This window comes from Myxocyprinus asiaticus, chromosome 12 (assembly GCF_019703515.2).
Source record: "Myxocyprinus asiaticus isolate MX2 ecotype Aquarium Trade chromosome 12, UBuf_Myxa_2, whole genome shotgun sequence".
NCBI classification, from domain to species: Eukaryota; Metazoa; Chordata; class Actinopteri; order Cypriniformes; family Catostomidae; genus Myxocyprinus; species Myxocyprinus asiaticus.
This window is the reverse complement of record NC_059355.1, coordinates 10,057,488-10,084,048: the sequence shown is the minus strand read 5'-3', so window position 1 is coordinate 10,084,048 and position 26,561 is coordinate 10,057,488. Positions and strand designations below refer to the sequence as shown.

Genomic DNA, 26,561 nt, shown 5'->3' with positions numbered 1-26,561 from the left:
CATAATTCCCATAGTTCCATTTATGTTATTCCATAGTTTTGATGACTTCACTATTATTCTAAAATGTGAAAAAAAAATAAATAAATAAAATATATATATATATATATATATATATATATATATATATATATCTATAATAGAGAATGAGTAAGTGTTTCAAAACTTTTGACCGGTAGTGTATATATATATAGAATATATATATATATATATATATATATATATATATAGGGTTGGGGAGTAACGGAATACATGTAACGGGATTACGTATTTAAAATACAAAATATAAGTAACTATATTCCACTACAGTTACAATTTAAATCATTTGTATTTAGAATACAGTTACATTCAAAAAGTATTTTGATTAATGAAGAGATTACTTTGCATTTTATTGTCATTTGTTTCATTTAATATTTAGTCATTTCAGATGGAAAACATTTATACATATAAATGATGCGATCCAAAGTGCATTTGAACAGCGGTGAAACACTTTCTTATGATGTGTCATACGAGCAGACAGAGAAGTAAGTTTGGAGCAGAAGAAATCGAAAACTTGTGTAAATTTTCAGCTTTACGCTAAGCTAAAATGCTATTTCTAGCCATTTTAAATGCACGTTACCAGGCACGATCATATTTTTTTATCAAGAAAATTCACGTTAGATTATAATTTCTTTTTTCTAGTAAGTCCTTTGATATTAGGGTAAATATTTTATTCTTGATAATAATTTTTGCATTGTTTTCTTGTAAATAAATATTTAAAAAAAATCCTTAAAACAAGATCAATTTGATTAATCTTGTTTTAGAAACAACACTGCATAAGATATTTAGGTTTTTCAGAGAATGTATTTTTAACATGTGTATTTTGTCTTACTGTACTGGCAGAGTTTTTATAGTCAAAACAAGTGAAAAAAAATCTAACAATGCTGAAGAAGTAATCCAAAGTATTTAGAATGTGTTACTGACCTTGAGTAATATTACGGAATACATTACAAATGACATTTTACAGCATGTATTCTGTAATCTGTAGTGGAATACATTTCAAAAGTAACCCTCCCAACCCTGTATATTATATATATATATATATATATATATATATATATATATATATATATATATATATATATATATATGCTGATGTTTTTGGTTTTAGAAGCAGTACTATTATGATTATACATTATTTTATTTATATTGATTATTTATCACATTACGTAAAGTTACAGAAAGAAATTCCTATTTTTATATGTTTTTGAATTTCACAACAAAATTCCAAATATTTATTTATTTATTTATTTATTTTTTAAGATTACTCAATTCAGTTTGATAGAAAGTTGTTTTGAAATTGAAATGTGTAAATCTTAAAATAAATAATAGTGTATAAAAAGTGTATATATTTAAATTCAAATGACCAGTTTATTCAATTTCTAATTACAATTCTACATCCAGTTTGCTAATTCAAATTAAAATGAATTGAGTTGAATTGAGAATGCCTTTAAAATTTCATTTCAATTCCTAAATCTGAATGGTGCACATGACATCCTTCCTCTTTCCTTTAGCCAAGTTCTGTTTTCCTCATCTTTCCCGTGACCAACATCTGTCCTCCTAATTTTTGGACACTGACACAATATCTCGTAGCGGTTGCTCAGCAAGGATGCTGCGACTGAGGCAAGGGTTGACATGGGGTGGAATAATAACCCCGAAGGCCTAATTAACACTGTTTGTTCCCCAATTAATCCATTAAATTATTTTGGCCTGGCTACGACACCCGAGGCGAAATTTTATACACCAATACAACGCTGCATTAGGTGCTAAGATGTTTGCAAAGAGAATTAACTTCATGATGTAGCTCGTGATTTTAAGATGGTGTGTTCTGATTTCTTATCATGAATTCTTGAGTGTATTAGGCAGTTCATCTATGGTGACAAGCTCACGTTTGTGAGTTTTTAGATAGACGGACTTTAATAAGGTCTCTAAAAACTGGACCAATAATGAGCTAAGAAGTTTAATGATTTTAATTAGGGCTAACGCAACCTGGGCTGATGAGAATACAAGACAATTACCAAGGACACAGACACACTGAATGTAATTATAAAAATTTATAAACTACTATTAAATGTTTCATTATGAGCATCGAGATTAGAGACAATGAAGTGGGAAATGTTATGGAATCAGAAAGTGATATGAGTGCAGCATGGCTCTGTATTAAAACTACAGTTTCATTGCACATACTGTATGTCAGATTATGTGTTATTGCATGTTATTTAATGGTGTGAAATTTAAATATTACTGCTGTATTACAGGACAAATGCCATTGTGGTAGGATTCCCTAGATTGGGTAAAATCAATAATAAGCCAATCAGAGAGAAATATTAGAAGGGTCATGTAACAAGGAATCAAATTTTCCATGATATAAAGGAGATAAAGTAAAAGAGTGCATTGTTCTGTTAAAACGTACTGTACATTTCAGATCTAAAACCCTCCTTCCTAGTCCATAAAGACCATTTATTGAAACTAAGCTGCACAAATAGCTCATTCTGAAATTCTTGCATTGCTAACCTTAGAAACCTGATACATTAAAATATCAAGAATGGGCAACAGCAACTTTATTGGAGCCAACAGCAAACCTACAGATTTTGTGTGAGCAGAGTAAAACATTTAATGTGCAAATAGGGCATTTGCAAAGGAGTCTTAAAGGCACAACAGCAAAAAACAAAAAAAATAAAAAAACATAAAAAAAATAAATAAAATGTTTACTAAGTTCTGTGTAATTCTAATGTTTAGAAAAAAGGTGAAAATTTTAATTATGACTGTTTTTGGCACACACAAAAAAATAGTTACATTATAAGTGGATCTTGAGGTCTATAAATAAAAGCAGCATTGACCAATTAAAAACAAACAAACAAACAAACAAACAAACAAAAACTCTTTGTAACAGTTCAGAACTTTTAATGGTTCCTTGGATTTTTATGCTTGAGAGGGCTAAATAAAAGAGGTCATCATAAACTACATGCCTCAAATAACAAAAGTGACTCTGATTACAGCATATGCAAGACTAGATTACATTAGAGTACATTTGTGCCTGAGTAACTCTGTGTGTGTAGTTATGGGTGTGTTTGCAATAAATGAGAAGTCTTGCCAGAACACAGCTGATCTCAGCTGAGCATAAGGCTCAGATGGTTTCGTAGTTGAGATGAAAATATGGTCCTTTCAGTGCAAGACCTGTTATGCATGCACACTGAGTCATCTGACCCAAAAAATCTTTTAGCACCATTAACATTTGAAACATACCTAATCACATGTTAGAATACCCCGCAGCTGAACACATGGGATGGAACAGATTTTAAGTGAGCATTTGCTGTTCATTTATGCCCTGCAATTAGTGTTGGAGATTTCTGCACATAAATGCTCAAATTCTGCTTTGCAGACATGGTTCGAGCTATTTTTTGCAGTTGTGATTGGTTTTCAAAGTCACCGGTGCAAGAAAAATGGTGGCCGTGAAATGGTTGGCAGCATCTAATTTAGGGAAGGAGTCCATTAAGGGTATTTGTGTGTTGATACTGGAATCAACCTGTAGTGTGAATTCTGTATGTGCACGCATAGTATATTGCATGTCTACGTTCAGTATATTGCTTCCACCTGCAACACACAATATATATGCACTCACAGACTGTGGATTGCATAAAATAACAATTATAATGATTTCCATAAACATTATTTTTGTCTTGTTTTCCAGTAAGATATCTACATGCAGTATATGCACATCTTAGTGTCTTTAAACTAAGATGAATTTGCTTGAGTTTGGTTGTATATTTATTTATTTTAGGTTTTTGCTTAAGAAATAAATAAATAAATAAATGAGTAAGATAATGGGATTAGAAAAACATTAAACTGTTGCAATTTTGCTTCTCAAATAAACTTAAATTGTTTGAATAATTTATAGATAATTATTACTGGAAAACAAGACAATTAATAATAATAATAATAATAATAATAATAATAATAATAATATTTTTACTCTTTAGCATGGGGGGTAAGATAAATGTACTGTTGTAATTTTGCTTCATAAATAAACATACCATTTGTAATGATCTTAAACTATTTGACTGAAAAACTAATAATAATAATAATAATAATTTTATATATATATATATATATATATATATATATATATATATATATATATATATATATATAAATTTGTAGTCTTTGGCAGTGGGTTAAGAAGCAAATAGTTTTGCAATTTTGCTCCTTAAGTAAACTTACCTTGTTTTTAATTATGTTTTTAGACAGATTTTGCTGGACCACAAGAGAAAAAAAAAAAAAAAAAAATGTGATTAAGATGTATTATTATTATTTTTATTATTATTATTATTAATATGTTTTTGCTTTTATATATATATATATATATATATATATATATATATATACAGGTGCATCTCAATAAATTAGAATGTCGTGGAAAAGTTCATTTATTTCAGTAATTCAGCTCAAATTGTGAAACTCATGTATTAAATAAATTCAGTGCACACAGACTGAAGTAGTTTAAGTCTTTTGTTCTTTTAATTGTGATGATTTTGGTTCACATTTAACAAAAACCCACCAATTCACTATCTCAAAAAATTAGAATATGGTGACATGCCAATCAGCTAATCAACTCAAAACACCTGCAAAGGTTTCCTGAGCCTTCAAAATGGTCTCTCAGTTTGGTTCACTAGGCTACACAATCATGGGGAAGACTGCTGATCTGACAGTTGTCCAGAAGACAATCATTGACACCCTTCACAAGGAGGGTAAGCCACAAACATTCATTGCCAAAGAAGCTGGCTGTTCACAGAGTGCTGTATCCAAGCATGTTAACAGAAAGTTGAGTGGAAGGAAAAAGTGTGGAAGAAAAAGATGCACAACCAACCGAGAGAACCGCAGCCTTATGAGGATTGTCAAGCAAAATCGATTCAAGAATTTGGGTGAACTTCACAAGGAATGGACTGAGGCTGGGGTCAAGGCATCAAGAGCCACCACACACAGACATGTCAAGGAATTTGGCTACAGTTGTCGTATTCCTCTTGTTAAGCCACTCCTGAACCACAGACAACGTCAGAGGCGTCTTACCTGGGCTAAGGAGAAGAAGAACTGGACTGTTGCCCAGTGGTCCAAAGTCCTCTTTTCAGATGAGAGCAAGTTTTGTATTTCATTTGGAAACCAAGGTCCTAGAGTCTGGAGGAAGGGTGGAAAAGCTCATAGCCCAAGTTGCTTGAAGTCCAGTGTTAAGTTTCCACAGTCTGTGATGATTTGGGGTGCAATGTCATCTGCTGGTGTTGGTCCATTGTGTTTTTTGAAAACCAAAGTCACTGCACCCGTTTGCCAAGAAATTTTGGAGCACTTCATGCTTCCTTCTGCTGACCAGCTTTTTAAAGATGCTGATTTCATTTTCCAGCAGGATTTGGCACCTGCCCACACTGCCAAAAGCACCAAAAGTTGGTTAAATGACCATGGTGTTGGTGTGCTTGACTGGCCAGCAAACTCACCAGACCTGAACCCCATAGAGAATCTATGGGGTATTGTCAAGAGGAAAATGAGAAACAAGAGACCAAAAAATGCAGATGAGCTGAAGGCCACTGTCAAAGAAACCTGGGCTTCCATACCACCTCAGCAGTGCCACAAACTGATCATCTCCATGCCACGCCGAATTGAGGCAGTAATTAAAGCAAAAGGAGCCCCTACCAAGTATTGAGTACATATACATTAAATGAACATACTTTCCAGAAGGCCAACAATTCACTAAAAATTTTTTTTTTATTGGTCTTATGATGTATTCTTATTTTTTGAGATAGTGAATTGGTGGGTTTTTGTTAAATGTGAGCCAAAATCATCACAATTAAAAGAATCAAAGACTTGAACTACTTCAGTCTGTGTGCATTGAATTTATTTAATACACGAGTTTCACAATTTGAGTTGAATTACTGAAATAAATGAACTTTTCCACGACATTCTAATTTATTGAGATGCACCTGTGTGTATATATATATATATATATATAAGCAAAAATATAATAATAATTTGTTGTTTGGTCAACATGTACTTACCCCTAGTGAGCTGTTGTTTACTACATTAAAACAAAATGAAATGTTAAGCAGAATGACAGCATCATTCACCATTCACTTCAATGTGTGAAAAAAATAAAAATAAAAAAATGCAATCAAAGTGCATGGTGACTGAGACTAACATACTGTCTAACATCTCCTTCTGTGTTCCATAACAGAAAGAAAGTCATGCTGGTTTGGAACAATATGAGGGTGAGTAAATTATGACAGTTTTTTATTTATGTATTTATTTATTTTTATTTATATTTTATTTTAGGATAAACTGTCCTTTTAAATCTTAAAGAAAAAGGTGTCTGTGTGCTACAAAGACAGTGATGGTGTCTCTACATCCTCCATTTCCTGTTTATTTTCTTGCCCTCCAGTACTTGAAAATGAATATAATTGCTATGCATAGAGCAAGATGTTGAATCTCTCTCTCTCTCTCTCTCTCTCTCTCTCTCTCTCTCTCTCTCTCTCTCTCTCTCTCAGACACACACACACACACAAATACATACTACAGATGCATGGCAACATGCAGGCGGTGGTATCATGTCACACACTGCAGGTTTGAGAGAAATTTACTGGCTGCTTGGCAACCAAACAAATGGAGAATTTTTATTTGATTAGGTCTAGCAGAAATGATGGTTGCTAAGATCAATGGCCATGCAGTTAATTATTAAGCCAGGAATCAGTTGTAGTACTTCTCATGCTACAAAACAGATGCATTTTCCGTAAAGGAATAATTCACCTAAAAATGAAAATTGTGTCATTATTTACTCACCCTTATGTCATTCCAAACCATTTGGAATGACAAGAGGTTGACTAAGTAATTAACACATTTTCATTCTGGGGTGAACTATCCCTTTAAGTTTGTTTTTCATTACCTTGCAGTAGAGGAGACATTTGTGATCTGTGATCTAGCTGTTATTTATTTGCATTCAGGAGCTAATTCATGTCAAGGAGGACACAGCAGGAAGTCTGGTTACATCCCAAGTAATCAACAAACAGGCAGTGAAACCATGTCCTTTGGCTCAAGCCGGGGTAATAATAATCATGTGCCATTTCAGAGATAATAGTAAAGCAAGTGGGTATTTACCTTATCCTTGATGACGGAGGTAGTAGTTTGTTGTCCTTGGTGACAGTGGCTGCAGACCTGGCCTTCTGGATGGATTTCAATTACACACACATAAGTAATGATGAATTGTGCTGACTAAATCCTAGGCCGCACTCGTACTGTCAACTAATTCAGTTAGTTGTATAGGTTACTTTTTATGCTGCCTTTATGTCCTTTTTTGAGCTTCAAAGTTCTGGCATTCTGTGATAGTCACCAAGGCAGTCACAAGGAGAATCACACCGGAGAGAAGGAATGGTGTTCCAAAAATATGTTTATTCCATCAGAGGTGCAAAGTGTGTAGATAAATAGTGTTTAAAAGCAATCGAAAAAGCAAGGTTAGATTAAAAAATAAATAAAATAAATAGATACAAATAATGCCTATTCATTCTGGTAAGTCAGTTCCTCAGGACAGTTCATACTGTATAAAGCCTGAATAAAAACTGTACTGCAGCCCTGAAGGAACTATCCCAGAAGTCACTGTTTTCTTTTAACCTGTTGATACACCTCCCCTTTTTGAGCACAAACCATGAAAATGACATACCTGAACTTAAATGGTTGTCTTTCCTGAACCCTTTGGAGTATAGACACAGTTGTGGTATCGTTTGAAAGAAGACACTTGGGGCTTTTTTTCAGAATATTTAATAAAAAAAAAAGAAATAAAATAAATAAATAAAAACAATAATAAATATTCCAGAGCAACCCAGAAATACAATGTTCTCAAAGCCACAAGTCTAAAGAAGTTATGTTTAAAATATGAGGATGATCTAACAACAAATGAGGTCCCTGCAAGCTTTTATCTCTGACAAGGGACAAAACCTAAAACGGCCACTTGGAGTTTCCAAAGGGCCACTTGGTAACAAAATGATCAGAGGGTTAGAGAAAGCTATTGTAGTGACTTTTATATAAACCACATCTAATAAACCAATTTTTTCATGATGTTACAAATGTGTGTGTTTTTATTTTTATTTTAAGGGAAATATTTCTGCTGTTTATCTCTATTTTTATTGGTGTATATTAGGTATAAATTTAAGTTCAATTCAACGTTGTCACCCTATTTGTTTAACCCTTAAGAAAATTAACCATGTTTATTTATTATTATTATTATTGTTGTTGTTGTTGTTGTTATTATTGTTATTATTAGTAGTATTATTATTAGTATTATTGGAAACCATGGTTTTGATACAGTTAACAATGTTTTTACTACAATAATACTGTAGTATAGTAACCATGGTTTTATTAACAATGGATAATTGGCTACTATGGTTTTACTACAAATGCCATGGTTAAATTATGGTTAGTGTAGTAAAACAATGGTTAATTCTACTAAGGGATTGTCACCCTAATTACATATATAACAATCAGTTCATTTTATTAAATCCTGCAATCAGAACAATTTTTTATTTTATTTTTTATTTTATTTATTTTTTACTGACTGCAGAGTTAGATTAATAACATTTTCTTCAATGCAATAGCTTCAATGTAGTTAGCTACATTTTGTTAGCAGCTTGTTGTGTAGCTACTGTGATTACTTATAATTTAAGTTAAAGGGATAGTTCACCCAAAAATTAAAATTCTCTCATCATTTACTCATCCACATGCCATTCCAGACGTGAATGACTTTATCTCTTTTACAGAACACACATTAATATCTCAGCTCTGTAGATCCATACAATGCAATTGAATGGTGACTAGAATTTTGCATCTCCAATAATCATGTAAAGGATGCATAAAAGTAATCCATTCAACGGCAGTGGTTAAATCCATGTCTTCAGAAGAGATATGATAGGTGTGGGTGAGAAACAGATCAATATTTAAGTCATTCTTTACTATAAATCTACACTTTCCCTTTCACTTCCACATTCTTCTTTTTTTTTCTTTTTTTTTTTCTTTTTTTTTGTCGATTTACATTCTTCATGCATATTGCCACCTACTGGTCAAACGTGGAGATTTATAGTAAAAAAAAAAAAAAAAAAGGACTTATCCACACCTATCATATTGCTTCAGAATACATGGATTTAACCACTAGTTTTATGGATTACTGTTATGCTGGCTTTATTTGATTTTTGGAGATTCAAAGTTCTAGCCACCATTCACTTACACTGTATTGACCTATAGAGCTCATCAAGAAATGATGAGAGAATTTTCATTTTGGGGTTAACTATCTCTTTAACGATGGATCTAAAAATCAGTGCAGTGTAAAAGCAGCTAAAATGACCATTACGGCTTTATCCATTTGATCTTTTCTGGTAGTCTGTGTCTTTAAGTGACCTTAGAATGAAGCAGAATAGACAACACTGCCTGAAGCACATGTTCTTACAGTATTGGGTCTATTTATTAACCAACGTAAAATTGTCTGCACACTTCCAAAGTGTGGCGCAATACCCCTCGCCGCATCACAGCGGTTCGCTTGTTTTCCGAAAACACATCATCGCGATATGGGACATTCACATACATATGCATGTAGTGATGCTGAGACACAGGGTCTCTTCACTGCACGTGCCGGTTGGGCAGCCCTGTGATGAATTTCCACTTTCGTCACAACTCCGAGAGATGGTCGACTGCGCGTGAACTCCACTGGCTGCATAACTGAAGCGCTGACTGAGAAATGCATCTGCTCCTGTAAAGCTCTCCTCCCCTATGTAGCCCTTATGATGGGAGATATGCTGTTATGATGGAAAATTGCAGTGGGATTTGAATTAGAAAAAAAAAACAAAAAAAAAAAAAAAAATGACAACAACAACAAAAATATGTTGGCTGACCAAAAAGGTGAGCAACATGGCTATGCTAGCCAATCAGGAAGACCAGCAAAAAAACAGCCTGGACCTGCATAGAAATACATACTGGTTTAATCTGGCCTTTTCAACAGAAATATGGGGTCATTCTTTAAAACAGGTGCCTTCTCAAGGTTGATAAGCTGACTTTTATAGTAAATGATGAAAAGTACATTTTAAACAATCTGTCAATTGTGTTAATAAATTGCATTGTGCTGTTTTAAGTTAAATTAATACATTGTAATATAATTTGGAGCATAATTATTCAGAAAGGTTGATGGTAGCAAGGTTGACAATGTTACTGTTTAATTTGACATTATCTGTAGGTCGTTCTAAGAGATGTTCTGCAACTGCTAATTGTTAACTATACAAAATAACAGAACAGAACATAAGCATAAAGTGATTAAACATTTCAAAGTGATAAACATACTTTATCTTTTCAAGAAGAACTCTTCAGGGACAAGTTAATGATTAGTATAACAAAGTTTTTTGATGTATGGAATAGTTAATTTCTTAAAATAATATTTCAATTTTAGTACAAGTTAAGCGCAATCATCAGCATTTGTAGCATTATGTTGATTACCACAAAAATTTATTTTGACTTGTCCCTCCTTTTCTTTAAAAAAAAGCAAAACACTTTGTTACAGTGAGGTGCTTACAATGTAAGCCTAAGAAACATAAATAAATATATATATATATATATATATATATATATATATATATATATATTGATTATAGCCACAAGACGTAAACAATATGCGTGTTAACATGATTTGTATGATACAGTTGCTTACCTAAAGTTATGTCCAGTTTTACAACTTCATTGCCATGACAATGTAATGACGTAAACCCTGTAATCCCACAAAAAAAACTAAGATTTAAACAAATTTACAGCTCAATTATTACACAAGTTTTACCAGAATAAACTTGTCATGATTCACTGTTGTTTTGCCTTGTGTTTTTCCTCCTGTTCCCGTATCAGTTCCCAGCATGGTTAGTTCCCAGCTTAGTTCTTAGTTCTGCCTAGTTCCAGTGTTTTCCATGTTATTTTGTACTTTACTTTATTTCTTTATTAAACTTCTTAAAGCCGCATCTAGATCCAGCTCTCGTGACTTCCTTCCAAAAGTTACAGAACAACTCACCACAAAATGGATCTAGCGGCATACTTCATGCAACTGAGCCTTATATCTGACTTATCGATAAGGGAATACTCCCATTTTTTCAGTACCGTAGCCTGCCACACAGGATTTGATGATTCCACCCTGAAATCCATATACCGGATCAGACACACAGCACACCAGTGGAGGGAATTGCTGGAGACCGGAGATTACACGTGGGAGGAATACGTAAAGCTAATATTAGAAACTCTCACATCAGTGGATCCTCCTCTCTCTATCCCGATCCAAGCTTCCGAGCCTTTCACGCCTGAGTCGGCTCCACGCCTTGTCATGGTCACGTCCGAGTCTGCTTCACACCATGTCACGGCCACGTCTGAGTCTGCTTCACGCCATGTCACGGCCACGTCTGAGTCAGCTCCATGCCTGCCAAGGCCAAAGAGCCAGTGCCCACGCACTGCCACGGCCAACGAGTGCCCATGCCTGCCACAGCCAATGAGCCAGCACCCACGCCTGCCATGGCCAACGAGCCAGTGCCCACACTTGCCACAGCCAACGAGCCAGTGCCGCTTGGCTCCACGTTTGGCTCCACGCCAAGTCACAGCCAAGTCCGAGTCTGCTCCACGCCTGCCACAGCCAACGACCCAACGTCCATGCCTGCCACGGCCAACGAGCCAACGTCCATGCCTGCCACAGCCAATGAGCCAGCGCCCACGCATGCCACGGCCAACGAGCCAGCGCCCACGCATGCCACGGCCAATGACCCAGCACCCATGACTGCCACGGCCAAAGAGCCAGTGCCCACGCTTGCCACGGTCAACGAGCCAACGCCCATGCCAGCCATGGCAAACGCCTGTCACGGCCAACGAGCCAATGCCCATGCCTGCCACAGCCAACGAGCCAGTGCCCACGCCTTCCACAGCCAACGAGCCAGCACCCACGCCTGCCACGGCCAACAAGCCAGTGCCCACGACTGCCACGGCCAACGAGCTGGAAGCCTCGTCCGTCCCAGAGCCAGCATTGCCTGGTGGTCTCCTGGACTCCTGGCCATCCACCTGATCTGCCCTGGTCTCCTGGCCGTCCGCCTGATCTGCTTTGGTCTTCTGGGACTCCTGGCCATCCGCCTGATCTGCTCTGGTCTTCTGGGACTCCTGGACATCCGCCTGATCTGCCCTCTTCTCCTGGGTCCCCTGGCCGTCCGCCTGATCTGCTCTGGTCTCCTTGGTCTCATGGCCATCTGCCTGATCTGCTCTGGTCTCCTGGCTGTCTGCCTGATCTGTTCTGGTTTCCTGGGTCCCCTGGCCATCCGCCTGATCTGCTCTGGCCTCTTTAGTCTCTGGCTCCATCTTGGCCCTGCCTCCCTTACCAGCCTTCCTTGGGCGTCAGTACCCGCCCATTGGGGGGGGTTATGTCATGATTCACTGTTGTTTTGACTGTGTTTTTCCTCCTGTTCCCCTATCAGTTCCCAGCATGGATGTAACGTTTGTTTTATTGCATAGTTCTTAGTTCTGTCTAGTTCTGGTGTTTTCCATGTTATTTTGTACTTTATTTCTTTATTAAACTTCTTAAAGCCGCATCTAGATCCAGCTCTCGTGACTTCCTTCCAAACATTACAAAACTGAAGTTCTTTTATAAAATTACAAGCTTCACATTTCTGTCTTTAATTTCCATTTACTTCCATTGTATGTGCTCCACTCTTACATTTCTTTTCTTTCTTATTTATTTATTTCTTTTATTTTTATTTTTTAAGATGTAGGGATGATTCAAAATAAATTTGTGTTGTAATCAACATTATGCCACAAATGCTGTCAGTAGAGCTTAAATTGTATTGAACCCAGAATATTTATTTAACATCACATCATGTTTAAATAATACCTACGTAAATGCCAAGTAACTGTGTATATATATATATATATATATATATATATATATATATATATATATATATATATATATATACACACACTACTGGTCAAAAGTTTTGAAACACTTGACTGAAATGTTTCAGATGATCTTAAAAATCTTTTGATCTGAAGGCATATGCTTAAATGTTTGAAATTAGTTTTGTAGACAAAAATATAATTGTGCCACCATATTAATTTATTTCATTATAAAACTTAAATTTAATAAAAAAAATAAAAAAAAATAAAGTTTTTGAAATTGATGACTTGGACCAAATAATAAAGAAAAGCAGCCAATAAGTGCCCAACGTAGATGGGAACTCCTTCTATACTGTTTTAAAAGCATCCCAGGGTGATACCTCAAGAAGTTGGTTAAGAAAATGTCAAGAGTACATGTCTGCAAATTCTAGGCAAAGGGTGACTACTTTGAAGATGCTAAAATATAAAATGTATTATTTATTGATTTATTTTGGATTTTGTTTAGTCATAACATATTCCCATAGTTCCATTTATGTTATTCCATAGTTTTTATGACTTTACTATTATTCTAAATGTAAAAAAAATAATAATAATAAAAAAAAAATAATAATAAATAAAAAAATAAAAATTATAATAAAGAATTAGTGTTTCAAAACATTTGACTGGTAGTGTGTGTGTGTGTGTATATATTATACACAGTGTATGCACATAAAAAAGAGACAAAAAGGCATTACTGGACTTTTGTTGTTGTCTTTCAGTAAATGTCTCATAGTAAAAGTTTTGATCAGCTATTGTTAAAGTATTTTTTTACACATATTTATATGAGAGACGCAAATGGCGCTTGTTTTGTAGAATGACTCTATAATGTTAGATTAAAGAGCGTGCATACGTGCAGGTGTCATTGACGTAATTAGTTCAGTGGAATGTACCGCATTAAATGCTCTTCTGTTTGCTGAAATTACGACCACATAAAAGCAGGGGAAGCAACGGCAGTCAGCCAGCTGTGACCATCTATCCAAACAGGATTACTGTTCAATCCCTGTGATTAGAGATCTGGAGAGGTGTGCTTCTCTGTGGACCGTGTGGAAAGGATAGCGAGATGCAGATTACACTTATTATACGTGTGCTGAGACTTCTGCGGGCACACTAACATGTTCGCATGTACTGATCGCAGGGAGTCGTGCGAACACAATCTATCCATACAAATGCCTCATTCCTTTTTACTCCCCTAATAGGCTGGCAGATGTGTCGAACAGCCCCCTTCCTGCTTTATCTGATGCTGGAAGTGAGAGGGAAACTGGGTAGGTGGCCAGGAAAAGCAGCAGTTTGTTAATGATAATCCTAACGCTCCATGTGATGTGTTGCAAATGTTCGACTGCCAATAGCAATATAATTGAGCTTTCTTTCAATCTCTGGCTCATCAGGTTGCCATGGCTTCTCGGCTTCCTGCGTTGCCGTTGGCTCTGTGCGCCAGCCAGAGAATTAAGGTGGGAGAAACGCGATTCTGCTTTTCTGTAAGCAAACAGGTTTAGCATCTGGCAACACTCGCTGAACACTACATTATCCCCTCATCGCTAGGGGAGACAGGTACTTTGGTGTGAGAATGTGCTTCTCTGTCTTTCCTCGCCTTCTCTTTTGCTCTGAGTTGCATTTTTCTGTCAATGGGACAGTGCATTACATTTGTAAGACGTCTGTGATGTCATGTACTGGGAGTGCCTATTGTATGGAAGTAAGAGTTATGGAAGGTCATGTGCTCTAGATGTGTGCATCACGAAACACATGTGATGTAAATATATTTTTAAGGTGAAGATAATACTTGACACTAGTAGCCATTCAGAGCAATTTCCATGATTGCATTCTCCTTAATGATTTAATTTTCTCTTTTTGCTGGATTGGATACCAGCAATACTTGAACAATCAGTTGTTATTTTGCTTAAATTTGGCAAAAATTCCTAAACCTAAAAGGTTTTCAAAATAAATGAGTAGCATTGTGATTGATATCTGCAATCACAGACATTCCTATCCAGATGGTATTAGATACTGAAAGTAATTGCTTTGTAATTTTTACCAAGGTTCTGTAATGAAAACACTGATGTTTTTGATTCTGACCATATTAAAATCACACATCTGTGCAAAACACATTTACCTTAGCAACTAGTGTATCAAACAACTTGTCTTGTCTGAATAGGGCTATGTTGTCTGCCTTTCTTTGGTGTTTTATTTTTATTTTTTATTTAAATAAAAAAATGCCCTCTCAATGTCTCAGTCTGTTTGGGTTCAGTCAGTGCTCCTGGTTTCGACACTGCAGCCGGAGCGAGTGCAGTGACATTTGGTGGACGTGTCATCCCTAGTGTCAAGATCTATTTTCCTCATGTTGCATTTCTTTCCTTCCTATTTCTCTCTGTCTGTCTCTCTCTCTCTCTCTCTCTCTCTCTCTCTCTCTCTCTCTCTCTCTCTCTCTCCCTCGCTCTATCAAGTTCTTCACAAATTTAATCAATTTCCATTAGACAACCATCTGTCTGGCCTTTACAGGTGCTGTTGTTTTAGTTGGGTGGAGTTGGCCAGGTCAGGGCATGTTCTCATTAAGTGCTTTACTGAGGGTCTGCTCCTAAGCTAAGCATGGGGCACACCACACTCCAGCAAATAGAATGCAACTATAGAGTTCAGTAAGAAAACACCATTCATTTTATCCATGGAGAAATACACTCACCAAGCACTTTATTAGGAACAACCATACACCTACTTATTCCAGCGATTATCTAACAGGCAATCATGTGGCAGCAATGCAATGCATTAAATCATGCAGATACAGGTGAGGATCTTCAGTTAATGTTCACATCAACCATCAGAATGGAGAAAAATATGTGATCTTAGTGATTTCGACTGTGGCGTGATTGTTGGTGCCAGACGGGTTGGTTTGAGTATTTCTGTAACTGTTGATCTCCTGTAATTTTCACACTCAAGAGTCTTTAGAGTTTACTCAGAATGGTGCCATAAACAAAAAGCATCTAGTGAGCTGCAGTTATGCAGACGGAAACGCCATGTTGATAAGAGTTCAATGGAAATTGGCCAGGGCTGCATGTCCCAAAAGCATTGCAAGCTTAAGCTGATTTTAGAGACCACTGGCGCCAATGGTTTCTACAATCTATTTAGGCTTACGATGCTGTTGGGAAACGCAGCCCATACTGGTTCGAGCTGTCAGAAAGCCTATGGTAATTCAGATAACCACTCTGTACTATTGAAGTAAGCAGAATAGCATCTCAGAATGCACAAGACATCGAACCTAGCTACAACATGGGCTACAACAGCAGAAGACCAAATTTTTTTTATGGCCAAAGTGTTAAAAATAGTACTTGGTGAGTGTATTTCACGATAAAGAGTGTTTACATGCACACCAATTCTCTGATAAATACCACAAAACAGCCTCTTTAAAAATTTCGAAATGCAAGAATACCACATTTACATTAGATTGTGTTATTCTATGCTTTTGACATCAAAACACAAACAGGCATGCTCACAACACTTGGACAAGCCGGTAAGAATGCTGGTAAAGGTGTTTACACGTAGAGAAAAATCTCGCTTAAACCGTTTATGACCTTAACCTAATGGCTTAGAACTCTTTACTGATGCATTCAAGACAAGTCCTGGCAAATCCAAAGGATGTTATGTGGTCATCTGGAACGAAAACAGACCCTTGAAACCCTCTGGCTCAGATTTCGAGGGCAATATGTGTGAAAGTTCAGAATGTGTCAAAGTGGATCTTCATCATTCCGATGCATTTGTCTGCTGACCACCTCAATTCGTGAGGCGGTTAATAGCAGAGCAACGTGGATTGCCCCACCTCACCAGTCTCCAAGAGCACGACTGGTTCAGCTGATATTATGATTGCTTTCAGATGATGGCATACCATTCAGGGATCTCCTGACATGTTGTATCTGAATCTCTTTTGCTTGCGGAGACTGCACTTTAGTCGGTGTAGAAAAAATCTCAGAACAACAAGCGTTATTTGTGTAACACAAGAGCACCAAATGTACAAAGTTTAACCTCAGTAAAGAGGCCTTTGCGGTATTTTAGTGCAGTATAAAACTGCTTCTTGCCCCAGGTCTCTGCTTGAAGAAAAAAAGAAGAAAGAGACGGAAACATAGACCTTTTCGAAGACTATGCCCTTTTCATTGTTGAAGTGTGGAAGAGGATGGATGTTTGTTGTTGTCCTTTGATAGGGTTATTTTCCCATGATAGGCTGATTTTTTTTCCGCACACCTGCACCCACAGTTTGTTTACCTTTAATAAATCAGAGGAAAAGTTGTTTATGTTATAGTGTTGTTTGTAGTTTATGAGCAATCCAGCACACAGTCTTCCAATCTCTAGTGTATAAGGAAGAACCATATATCTAACAGTGTGTGTACACTTTAAGTGACCAATGCTGCATTGCATTGCGTTGTGCCACGGCATGACATCTTGGGCTTCAAAGCATTTGAAATTTATCCGGTAACAATAGATCAGTCAGCTGCAAGCTCGAAGCTAAATTTTAGCCACAGTAATATAAAATAAAATGCATTAGTAAAAAAGCAAATAATTTGTTATATATATATATATATATATATATATATGACTTTGCTTTGGCTGTTTAAAAAAAAAAAAAAAAAGTGAAAACAATTGCATTTGTAATATTAGTATTGCTACAACTGTATATAATTTTGATCAGTACTAAAAGATTGTTTAAATTAGTAGAGCCCAGACCAATATTATTAATCATATCAGACATGTTTGCACTGGCATCAACATGTTTACCTTTCCCTTTGGCACGACCGGTTGCACAACACGTCAGCAGCATGGGAGACCTGTGTTCAAATACTGCATTGAAACCAGGAAGTAATGGAGTTCATATTATCGGTGATGAGTGCAATTCGAAGGTTGCATTTTCCCTCTAACATACAATTTTTACTCCACTGATAGTTATTTTTAGGTTCAGGGTTTGGAGTTCAGTTAATAACACATGCATTCATCTTCACTGTATTACTGCCAGCACAGCTTAAAACAACTCTCTTTAAAACTCACTTTTGGCACCCCTCCGTGGAGGTTACACCCAGAAAATGGAGCTCATGTGTGCACATACGACAAACAGTACTTACCACTTTGGCCAGTGGGGCAATGTTTCGAATATCGGTAAGCACAGACCGATTTTAGCTAAAGAAATGTCAGCCTATGGTTACCGATTTCACTGTGAGATCAGTTTGCAACTACAAAGCTGTATAAGCAATAACATCAGACAACACAAAATTGCATAAAAACAAAACTGCACAGTGACTGAAGAATTATTATAATTTTTTTGGAGTAATCTGAAAGTACTTCACTACAATGGATCATACTACATTACGCATTTATATGAGACATTTAAGTATAGCACATTTTATTATTGCCTCAGTTTGCTCAGCTACAAAGCTGCATAGGCAATAACGTGACAACACAAAATCATTCGAAAAGGTGACTGAATTTTTTTTTAATGTTTTTTTTATTCGTTTAACTGAAAGTACTAATTCACTAAAATGAATCATACTACATTATGCATAAATATGAGACATTTCAGGAGAGTTTGTTTTATTATTGCCCTGGTATGCTTGGCTGCAAATTATGTATGCAGTAATGAGCAAGAAATCAACTGTGCAAAAACTAAATTGTGCCGTGACTGAATAAATAAGCTGATTTTTATTTATTATTATTATTTTATGGTTTGACTGAAAGAACTAATTTACTAAAAATGAATCATACTACTGTATATTATGGATACAATAGATATTTTAGGTGAAAACACAAAATTGCACAGTGAAAGAAGGAATTAGTTATTTTTTGTTTTTTGTTTTTTTTTAAATCAATTAATCTGAAAGTACTTAACTAAAATGGATCATACAATAATACAGATTTATGTACAAGACATTTCGAGAGCACACTTTATTATTGCCTCAGTTCACTTGGCTACAAAGCTGCATAGGCAATAACATGTGACCAAAAACAGTATTTGGTCACTTTACACTGCTAATTACTGGAAAAAGTGTTTAAAACTTGTTACTGTAAATCCTACACTATTTCTAACACAGATGAGCTCCTGTCATGCTACTAAAAAAGGTATTTAAGTTAGTAGCACTGCAATGTTTGGTTAGTTACTCCCCAACATTGAGTAGTGTGGTTGATATATTTCATTCTGAAGCATCATGAGTAGAATCACAGGCAATAATATCTTTAGATAAAGTGGCACTGAAAAACCACTCACAGGAACCAGAACAGTGAGTGTGGGAGAGAAAGAGAGATGGAACGAGAGAGCGGAACTATTGTCAGGCCTGTCTGCATGCTGAGAGAAATGAGTCAAGTGCCACTGCATCGATTTACATCTCATCTCTAAAACACGTTCTCATTGAACAAATAAGCATTATTTCAGTGGGTCTAGATTTTTTACCTCTCGAATCACACTGTATGGAGTTGTCGCCATGTATAGTGCGCTCGTAGTCAATAAGTGCTGTCTTTAGCAACCATGTGAAATCCACATGTACATCACGCACATGCCGGTTTTCAGGGAAACCTTTGATGGAATATAAAATGATGTGGTGTGGCATTCACACGTGACATTTTTCAAATTGTATTATGGGCCACTTCACTGCTAGCTAGTCTGGTTGCATTGGATAGTTTTATAGGGGCCTTGGGCACTTGTCAGCTTGTCAGGCTGGAAAACCATGTGGAGTGACCATATATATATATATATATATATATATATATATATATATATATATATATATATATATATATACACACACACAGTACTGTGTAAAAGTCTTAGGCACATAAGATGTTTCACAAAAACATTTGTCTTAAGATGGTTATTTATATCTGCTACTTTAGTGTGTCAATAGGAAATATACATTTTATACTCCCAAACATTCCTTCTGCAAATAGAATAGAAGAACAGGGAGCCCTATAACAGATGGCATGGCCCTCACAGAGCCCCCCACTGAACATCGGCTCAGTCTTGGATTACACGAAGAGACAGAAGTAATTGAGACAGCCTAAATAAATAAAAGAACTGTGGTGAATTCTCCAAGAAGCTTCGAACATCCTATGCCAACAACCAAGAAAAACTGTGTCCAGGTGTAAGTAGGAGAATTGGTACTGTTTTGAATGCAAAAGTGTTCACACCAAATATTGATTTAGCTCTTTTTCTGTTTACTGGACTTTGTATGACGTTAATTGATTAATGAAAACTATTTATGTCATAATTTTTTTAAGAAATCCTCACTTTGAAAGTTTTTCACAAGTGCCTAAAACATTTGCACAGTACTGTATATATACAACGATCAACCACAACATTAAAACCACCTGCCTAATATTGTGTAGGTCCCCCTAATGCCGCCACAACAGCGCCAACCCGCATCTCAGAATAGCATTCTGAGATGTTATTCTTCTTGCCACAATTGTACAGAGCTGTTATTTGAGTTACCGTAGACTTTGTCAGTTCGAATTAGTCTGGCCATTCTCTGTTGACCTCTCTCATCATCAAGGCGATTTCATCTGCAGAACTGCCGCTTACTGGATGTTTTTTTGTTTTTGGCACATTAGGAGTAAATTCTAGAGACTGTTGTGTGTGAAAATCCCAGGAGATCAGCAGTTACAGAAATACTCAAACCAGCCCATCTGGCACCAACAATCATCCATGCAATTTTATAATCAGCCAGTCATGTGGCAGCAGTGCAGTGCTTAAAATCATTCAGATACAGGTCAGGAGCTTCAGTTAATGTTCACATCAAATCAGAATGGGGAAAAAATGTGACCTCAGTGATTTGGAACATGGACCATGGTGCCAGATGGGCTGGTTTGAGTGTTATATACACTACCGGTCAAAAGTTTTGAAACACTTGACTGGAATGTTTCTCATGATCTTAAAAATCTTTTGATCTGAAAGCGTATGCTTAAATGTTTGAAATTAGTTTTGTAGACAAAAATATAATTGTGCCACCATATTAATTTATTTCATTATAAAACTAAAATTTAATAAAAATAAAAAAAAGTTTTTGAAATTGATGACTTGGACCAAATAATAAAGAAAAGCAGCCAATAAGTGCCCAACATAGATGAGAACTCCTTCAATACTGTTTAAAAAGCATCCCAGGGTGATACCTCAAGAAGTTGGTTGAGAAAATGTCAAGAGTACATGTCTGCAAATTCTAGGCAAAGGGTGACTACTTTGAAGATGCTAAAATATAACACAGTTTTGATTTATTTTGGATTTTGTTTAGTCACAACATAATTCCCATAGTTCCATTTATGTTATTCCATAGTTTTGATGACTTTACTATTATTCTAAAATGTGATAAGAAATTATAATAAAGAATGAGTAAGTGTTTCAAAACTTTGACCGGTAGTGTGTGTGTATATATATATATATATATATATATATATATATATATATATATATATATATATATATATATAAGCAATATCACACGAGCAAGAGTGTGATATGGCCCTACATCAGCACTGCTGTGATTCGGCCGCAGGCAGAGTGCCATAGAGCAAAGTTTCAGCGCCTTCAGTTTGTGTAATTAATCAGTCTGTTGTGTCTCTCAGCTGTGATGAGCTGTAATGCTGAAGTTTTTCGTTTAAAGCCGTTTAAAGCTATTTCCTAGCTTTAGCAGTGTAGTAGTAATACAAGCGATCACAGAGTGCTGTATGTAAACACTGGCTGACGCGGATTCACTTCACATCACCTAACTGGCACATATTACACATAAAAATGAACTTTTGCCACCTGCTAACATACACTACCGGTCAAAAGTTTTGAAACACTTACTCATTCTTTATTATAATTTTTTATCACATTTTAGAATAATAGTAAAGTCATCAAAACTATGGAATAACATAAATGGAACTATGAGAATTATGTTGTGACTAAACAAAATCCAAAATAAATCAATAAATAATAAATTTTATATTTTAGCATCTTCAAAGTAGTCACCCTTTGCCTAGAATTTGCAGACATGTACTCGTAACATTTTCTCAACCAACTTCTTGAGGTATCACCCTGGGATGCTTTTTAAACAGTATTGAAGAAGTTGTTCCCATCTATGTTGGGCACTTATTGGCTGCTTTTCTTTATTATAAATCTTCAATTTCAAAAACTTTTTTTTTAAATTAAATTTTAGTTTTACAATGAAATAAATTTATATGGTGGCACAATTATATTTTTGTCTACAAAACTAATTTCAGTAGTGTATATAATGTCAAAAAATAAATAAATAAATAAAAAATAAAAACATACATGTAAAAAAAGACAAACTGTAGCTCTTAACACATCTGCACTGCTCTTAAACTTTAGTTTAGAACGGCATGAACACAAGTGGAGTGATACATACAGTGAAGCGTCGGAGTGCTGATGGCGTCAGAACATCAGTGCTCATGGAATGTCTCTTGTCCAATCAGATTCGAGGACCGGAACTAACTGTTGTGAATATATATATATATATATATATATATATACAGTTGTGCTCAAAAGTTTGCATACCCTGCCAGAAATTTTTGCACTGATTTTGAAAATATGACTGATCATGCAAAAAAAAACTGTCTTTTATTTAAGGATAGTGATCAAATGAAGCCATTTATCATCACATAGTTGTTTGGCTCCTTTTTAAATCATAATGATAACAGAAATCACCCAAATGGCCCTGATCAAAAGTTTACATACCCTTGAATGTTTGGCCTTGTTACAGACACACAAGGTGACACACACAGGTTTAAATGGCAATTAAATGTTAATTTCCCACACCTGTGGCTTTTTAAATTGCAAGACAATGAGTTTGTTAGCTCTCAAGTGGATGCTCTGAGCAGGCTAGATACTGAGCCATGGGGAGCAGAAATGAACTGTCAAAAGACTTGCATAACAAGGTAATGGAACTTTATAAAGATGGAAAATGATATAAAAATATATCCAAAGCCTTGAAAATGCCAGTCAGTACTGTTCAATCACTTATTAAGAAGTGGAAAATTTGGGGATCTCTTGATACCAAGTCAAGGTCAGGTAGACCAAGAAAGATTTTAGCCACAACTGCCAGAAGAATTTTTCGGGAAACAAAGAAAAACCCACAGGTAACCTCAGGAGAAATACAGGCTGCTCTGGAAAAAGATGGTGTGGTTGTTTCAAGGAGCACGACGATACTTGAACAAAAATGAGCTGTGTGGTCGAGTTGCCAGAAAGAAGCCAATGTCACAAAAAAGCCCGGTTACAATATGCCCGACAACACCTTGACACACCTCACAGCTTGTCAACAAGGCCTATAGTGAAACGAATACAATCTCCACTCTGAAGCATGGTGGTGGCTCACTGATGTTTTGGGGGTGTGTGAGCTCTAAAGGCACGTGGAATCTTGTGAAAACTGATGGCAAGATGAATGCAGCATATTATCAGAAAATACTGGCAGACAATTTGCATTCTTCTGCACAAAAGCTGCGCATGGGACGCTCTTGGACTTTTCAGCATGACAATGACCCTAAGCACAAGGCCAAGTTGACCCTCCAGTGGTTACAGCAGAAAAAGGTGAAGGTTCTAGAGTGGCCATCACAGTCTCCTGACCTTAATATCATCGAGCCACTCTAGGGAGATCTCAAACGTGCGGTTCATGCAAGACGACCAAAGACTTTGCATGACCTGGAGGCATTTTGCCAAGACGAATGGGCAGCTATCCCACCTGCAAGAATTTGAGGCCTCATAGAAAACTATTACAAAAGGCTGCACGCTGGCATTGATGCTAAAGGAGGCAATACACAGTATTAAGAACTAAGGGTATGCAGAATTTTGAACAGGGGTCATTTAATTTTTTTCTTTGTTGCCATGTTTTGTTTTATGATTGTGCCATTCTGTTATAACCTACAGTTGAATATAAATACCATAAGAAATAATAGAAATGTGTTTTGCCTGCTCACTCATGTTTTCTTTAAAAATGTTACATATATTACCAATTCTCCAGGGGTATGCAAACTTTTGAGCACAACTGCATATATATATATATAGTTTCTTTTTTTGTCTACTAACAATCTCCAACAGTGTTTGCACATGCATCTCTGGAGATATTATTATTATAATTTTTTTCTGAAAGTCATGAAAAATCCTACCACAGTATCATTTTCATCATTTCCCAAATTATGTATTTTGTTTAAAGGAATAGTACACCCAAAAATGAAAATTATCTGACCATTAACTCATAACCTCGTATGACTTTCTTTCTTCTACAGAATACACACAAAGATTTTTCGAAAAAATATCTCAGCTCTGTAGGTCCCATGTGATGGCGAACCAACGCACGGAGTGCTTAGTGAATGCCATCATTCTTTGGGATTCTATCAGGAGATGCGAGGTATTTTAACTCGTTTTTTCCCCCTGCCTGTTTCATGGATCATGCGGGCATTCTGACAAGAGAAGAGACACACACTGCTATCTTTGCTCGATTTTTCGATGGCAGCATGGATGTCGCTCTTTTCAGACAGCTGTTGGATCTACACATGATGGTTTTGCAGTCCAACCAAGCGCATCATGTTAAGGAATGCCTTTTAGTTCACCGGCACCATTTGGACTTTCCCCTGATTTTTCCACCCGTGGCTCATGCTGGGGAACGAGTTGGTCAGGGTGATAGACAACAGACTTTTTGCCTCCTCCTATGAATTGAGTCAGTGATTTGCATGCCCTGTCGGTCAATCCCTTATGTATGTATTTTGCGCCAGGGTGTTCAAAGGTTGTGTTAAGACCTCGTTTGGGCTATTTCCCAAGGTTATTTCCACGTCATTTCGCTCTCAGACCATTATTTTTCATGCTTTCTCCCCTCCCCAATTTGAGTCGGAGGAGCATGAAAGTTTACATATGCTTTGCCCAGTTTGGATGCTTTGAGTTTATGTTGACCATATTAGAAAGTGGCATAAAACAGAGAAGTGGTTTGTGCTTAGTTGGCCGCAACAGAGGTGTTTCAGTGCCCAAGCAAAGACCGTCTCATTGGCTTATTGATGCAATTTTGAGTGCTTAAGAAGCGCACTGTTTACCCTCGCCTTCGTGTATTTGAGCCCGCTCTATGAGGAGCAAGGCATCCTCATGGGCTTTGGCTAGAAGTGCATCCTTGAAGGACATTTGTTTGGTGGCAGGGAGGTCCTCTCCGCATACATTTGTTAGAATTTATAATCTGGACGATGGTTTGACTCCTGCTTCCCATGTTCTCTGTTGGAACAGGAATAAATTCATAATTCCTTTTATTCAGACACTTTAGCTTGCTTGTGCGCCATTGCTTACCACATGGGCTTAGACAGTTGGCAGCTACTGTTCGCATAGCATGAATGTATTTCGTTCCACGAAAGGGAATGTCTGGGTTATGTACGTAACCTCAGATCCCTGAGGGGAACGAGACGCTGCGTAGCTGGCCATACTCTCTAGCAGCTGCATAGGCCCGTGCCTTTTGCAGAAAATCTGACTCAATGGCGCGAATGCGAGCACCTTTATGGAGCCTAGGAGGCGTTGCTTAAGTGCCATCAGCCAATAAATTGACATGATTGTATAAGGGCTTCAGACCACGTGACACTTGGACTGTGTCCCATAGCGATCAAACACAGCATCTCGTTCCCCTCAGGGAACCAAAGTTACATACGTAACTGAGACGATTTGTATACATGCATATGAAACAGGATGTCAGATGTGTATTTTACACAAAAAAACAAAACAATTATGCATGGATTCAACATGGTCTACACACTGGAATTATGCTCTAGCAACTTCAAACTCTACTTTTCTTTGCTGCTTAGTTAGACAACAGCCAAGTTGTTTCAGTCACTCCTTACAGCGCGCACACACACACACACACACACACACACACACACACACACACACACACACACACACACACACACACACACACACACACACACACAGACTGGCTCAGTCAGTAAAGCACACAGTCTCTCTGCCTGGGTGAGGAGCTGTTAGCTTTTAGCTAATGCTTTGAGGCAGATCAGAAGGGTTTCAGAGGAACTCTTTACACCGCAGTGTGGAGGACTGCCTGGCTAGCTCGCTGACTCTCAGCACCAGACAGGGACATCTGGGCTCACTGCCAAACAGAAAGAGAGTGTTTGAGAACAAAGATAAAGAGACACTGAGATAAAGAGAACAAAAGATATTTATCTTTTTAGAATGTGTTTAGGTATAATTAGCCAAAGGGATCAGAGCTTACTCACTTCCTTACTAAAATGTATCATGGTAACTAGTTTCTACTAAAATACCACAGTTACTTCAGTTATTAGTAGTGTTTGCTACGGCTAGCATCACTGTTAAACCAGAGACATACTTTACATGAGTAAGTGAAAGCAGACGTGAGTGCTTGTTGAACAGATTTAACATGCGTTCTTACGTTACACAAATAGTGCAGTTTGAAAACCTTAGCAGCTGCATAGAAACCCCCTGGCAACCAATGAAAACACTTTAGCATCGTGGCAGTGAGATTTGCATGTAAAACCATTTACATTTGCTTCATAAAATGTAAAAACTAGCTTGGCCTACTATGGAAAAATCATAATAAAATAAATATGGGATCTCT

At 36.7% G+C, this 26,561-nt stretch overlaps 1 protein-coding gene across 2 annotated transcripts in view; it reads left to right on the top strand.

The window, feature by feature from the left end:
- LOC127449207 (protocadherin-9-like) overlaps window positions 1–26,561 on the top strand; it is a 525,519-nt gene that overhangs the window by 310,404 nt on the left and 188,554 nt on the right. The window contains exon 4 of one of the 2 annotated variants that reach the window (XM_051712478.1): window positions 6,254–6,287. The exons of the other annotated variant lie outside the window; for it this stretch is intronic. Coding sequence (XP_051568438.1) covers window positions 6,254–6,287 — 34 coding nt within the window. The remainder of the gene's footprint in view (window positions 1–6,253; window positions 6,288–26,561) is intronic. 2 annotated transcript variants of the gene reach the window in all.